The sequence below is a fragment of the Lupinus angustifolius genome, chromosome LG12 (genome assembly GCF_001865875.1).
Source record: "Lupinus angustifolius cultivar Tanjil chromosome LG12, LupAngTanjil_v1.0, whole genome shotgun sequence".
In the NCBI taxonomy this organism is placed as follows: Eukaryota; Viridiplantae; Streptophyta; class Magnoliopsida; order Fabales; family Fabaceae; genus Lupinus; species Lupinus angustifolius.
In genome coordinates this window covers 11,736,888-11,739,113 of record NC_032020.1, presented here as the reverse complement: position 1 = coordinate 11,739,113, position 2,226 = coordinate 11,736,888, and the positions used below count along the sequence as shown (strand labels likewise).

The 2,226-nt window shown below is 30.0% G+C and overlaps 1 protein-coding gene across 1 annotated transcript; it reads right to left on the bottom strand.

Annotated features, from left to right (window-relative positions):
- Positions 294-1,018, bottom strand: LOC109362468 (bZIP transcription factor 11-like). The gene has a single exon (XM_019608279.1). The coding sequence runs from the start codon at positions 861-863 to the stop codon at positions 387-389; it is 477 nt and encodes a 158-aa protein (XP_019463824.1). The 5' UTR covers positions 864-1,018; the 3' UTR covers positions 294-386.

The window sequence follows — 2,226 nt, the reverse complement described above, 5'->3', positions numbered from 1 at the left end:
ATAACTGTGGCAATAACTTTTATGATCTTAATCGGTGGAGAGAAAAATATTACCAAGAAGGAAAGTTATGAGAAAAACTAGACTTTATGTTGTAGCAGCAGTTGCTTTATTTTGTAAGTTGGCTATTTTTTGTTTCTTTTTACTTTTGTATATTGTCCACACAATAAAAGATTGCTTTTTAGTTCATGATTAAAAAAAGAATACACTCAAAATATACATACCTCTTAATGCATCTGATATAATATAAATGAAACTAATTGACATTACAAGACAAACAACAAAGCAAAACAAAAAAACAAATACTAATACAAACACAAGTTGTTATTACAATTAATTAGCACCAGAAGCAACAATGAATCACATAATTCCAAATAAAAATTCATCAATCAATACATCAACATGTCAGCAGATACCACGATTGGTTGATTAACATTCACATAGTTCCAAGGGTCCATCATGAAGCCACAATCATTGAACAAAGTCTCTTGATCAGCTTCATCAATGATATAATTGCATGGTGAATTTATAGAATCAATGATTTCATTAAGAGACTGCAACCTGTTACTTAGTTCTTCAACCTGAGCTCTAATAATAGCATTCTCAGCCTCAATCTTAAAGTAATGCTGAGTAGTGATCTCTACCCTTGTGTTTATTTGGTTGTTCTCTTTGTTGAGCTCATCAACTTGAGCTATTAGATCATCAAGGTGCTTCTGTTTCTTCATCCTTGATCTACGTGCTGATTCTCTATTAGACAACATTCTCTTCCTCTTCTTTTGATCCATTACATGTTGTGGCTGTTGGTCTCCCTCAGAACCATAAGGAGAGTTTTGAAGAGAGCTTGAACCACCAGGAGAAGAAGCCATGCTATGATTTATACTACTTAGTCTTTTATATATGTTTATGATTTTATGCAATAAAACTAATTCCTAGTAAGATTTATTGATTAAACTTGATGAAGATTAAGATTTCAAAATGAAAAGAACAAAGGTAGATAGAGCTAAACTATGATGGGGTTTAGTTCATGAGAAAATATAGAACCAGTAGAGGAAAACAACAGAGAAAGATTGAACCAAGTGTGTCCTTCGCCTAAGAGTAGAGTTGATCTCATAACCAGAGAGGAGGATCTCACTGTTTTCTGAAGACATTTGTGTATACTTGTCTCTCTTTCAGTCGTTCATAACTATTGATATGTATATATGAACAAAACAAAAGTACAAAACCAAATTGCTTATTTTTTGTTTGTGCGAGTGAGAGCAACAAATCAAGATTTAAAGACAAGGGAGTTGAAGGTATAGGTGAATATATGGTAACACAAATGGTTTAGTTATATGTAGGATAGAAGATTGTGTGAATATATGATAACTATATATGAAGAAGAAAGTTTCGGAGATTGGAAGAGGGTGTCAAAGACTATGGGCTGGTTAAACTCAAAATCTATAGGCAAAAGTATATTATGATGATGATAAGGAAGAATATGGAATAATAGAGAGATGGGGTGATAGGAATTGACTAATTTTCAAGGAGGAGGATAAGATGATGAAGGAAAGAGGTTTTGAAGGGATTCAATGGTGGAATTTATAGAAAAATGGTCATAAAATAATGGAATAAAATAAGCCATAAAAGTGGCTAGTGGGTGTTTCTATTAGGATATCTTAGAAATTATATCATTATGTGTATCATTTATATATAATTGATCACAAATATATTTTAAAAATAAAAAACATTTATATATTATTGATCACAAAAATATTTTAAAAATTAAAAAGTTAATAATTAATTATTTTTCCAACAAATAATATACAAATTTTTGGTGTGTAGTACATAATAAAAAATGGAGAGGGAAAGTAGAAAAGGAAGGAAAGGACCCGGAAAGAATCAATAGGACAAATCTATGGCAATCACTGGTCCTGTGCATGAGCACGCGCGTATATGTGCTGCCATTTATCAAATGGTAACTAAATATGAGGGTGACCTATGTATACTGAACCAAATAATCTAAATGAAAATATAATAGGTTAAAAAAATTAATATATTTTTTATTTATTTTTATTTCAATATTATTAGTATAAGATATAATTTGAGATATATTTCAATAGAACAAATCATTTGGGAGAAATTTTCAACTTTTCTTAATCATACAAATCAATTTCTGAAAAGGAATGTTATCATTCAAATCAAAATTATACCCATTAATAATAATTATATCACACTAATATTGTAATGGTT